We start from the raw sequence: 1,300 nt of genomic DNA, 5'->3' as shown, positions 1-1,300 counted from the left end.
GGAGGGGCTGGGAGCAGCGAGGGGGAATAACAGTAAGCGGCACACGGGGTGACGGACTGCGGCAGACAGGAACCCCAGGCGGGAGGGATGCCCCATGCCCGCTGCCATCGCCGCCATCATCGCCATTGCCGCCATGGGGACATTACCACGGGCTCGGCGTTCTCGTCCTCCCGCAGCCGCAGGCGGTGCAGCACCGGGCTGGAGACGCGGGCCAGACCGTTGGAGAGCCGCTGCCCAATGGCCCCTGGGTCGATGTCCTCCACGCTGCTGGCGTTGACAATGACATCCACGCCCTGGAGCAGGGTGAGCAGCCATCAGGGACTGGGGTCGGTGCCCCAGAAGCATCGTCCCCTTCCCCGGCATCACCCACCTGGAAGAACTCGGCGATCTTGGCCACGTGGCTGGCGCAGGCACATTTGCGGGCATCCGGCACATCCTCACCCACCTGCAGCAGCCAGGGAGGAGCTGAGCTGGGGAGCGGTGGCAGGGTGACCCCCACCCCGCTGACCACCATGGGGCAGCGGGACTGTGGGGCACCCACCGCGGGCTCTTCCCTCACACCCAGCCATGTCCCTGCCAACACTGCAGACCTGGTGGGCACGCCACCCCCCCCAGCACAGCCCCCTCCACTCACCCAGTTGACGAGGACATATTTGGGGAGCACAGCCTGGGGGTCCTTGACGCTGCAGAAGCCATACATCACCTTCTGGATCTCAAAGTGGCCGGAGAGCTCCAGCAAACCTCCACCTGGCACAGCACCGTCAGCCCACATCCACCCAGCACCAGGATGGGTGCCGGGGAAATCACCGGCACAGCCAAGCTGGCTGCAGGGACAAGAGGACCTTACCTCCCGACGCTGCCAGCTTCAGGTCATCGGAGCCATCCTCGTATGTGTAGAGGGCCCTGGGGAGACAGTGCAGGTGAGCCCCCACCTCCCCATCCTGCTAACACTGAGGTCAGTGAAGGACTGGCCAGGTGTCCCCAAGCTGCCACACAGCCATCCCAACCCCTTGTGCATCGCCACCGCAAAGGACCAGGCTGACAGGCAGGACTGTGGGCAGGGCCTATTCCCCTACCCCGCGGGCTGGCAGCCATGGGACAAGGTCCCAAGGTTGGGGACAGAGGGGTCACTTGGGCACCGGGACCAGCTGGCCGCTGTCCTATGCCGTGCCACAAGTCACGGCAGCCTCGTAGCTCCTCGCACACCCATCTCTGTCCCCCCCTGACCCCGCCGGTTACCGACCAGCCTTGGGGACAACCCCACGCCCCGGCAGGGAACTCGGGGACGCTCACATGCCCG

At 66.4% G+C, this 1,300-nt stretch overlaps 1 protein-coding gene across 1 annotated transcript; it reads right to left on the bottom strand.

Moving 5' to 3' along the window:
• Positions 1 to 116: 116 nt before the first annotated feature.
• DBN1 (drebrin 1) lies at positions 117 to 1,018 on the bottom strand. The gene is made up of 5 exons (XM_009893742.1): positions 1,008 to 1,018; positions 848 to 903; positions 635 to 747; positions 371 to 445; positions 117 to 293 (listed from the first exon to the last, which is right to left on the bottom strand). The coding sequence occupies exons 1-5, from the start codon at positions 1,016 to 1,018 to the stop codon at positions 117 to 119; spliced, it is 432 nt and encodes a 143-aa protein (XP_009892044.1).
• Between the last annotated feature and the right edge of the window lie 282 nt (positions 1,019 to 1,300).

The sequence above is a fragment of the Charadrius vociferus genome, unplaced genomic scaffold (assembly GCF_000708025.1).
Source record: "Charadrius vociferus isolate BGI_N301 unplaced genomic scaffold, ASM70802v2 scaffold1041, whole genome shotgun sequence".
Taxonomy (NCBI): domain Eukaryota; kingdom Metazoa; phylum Chordata; class Aves; order Charadriiformes; family Charadriidae; genus Charadrius; species Charadrius vociferus.
Note: the sequence above shows the minus strand (reverse complement) of the source record. Positions and strands in the feature narration are given on the sequence as shown.

Coding starts and splice junctions, on each gene's coding strand:
- DBN1 (XM_009893742.1), bottom strand. Junction 748..847: donor GAAGCTGGCAGCGTCGGGAG/GTAAGGTCCTCT, acceptor GTGCTGTGCCAG/GTGGAGGTTTGCTGGAGCTC. Junction 294..370: donor AGATCGCCGAGTTCTTCCAG/GTGGGTGATGCC, acceptor ACCCTGCTCCAG/GGCGTGGATGTCATTGTCAA.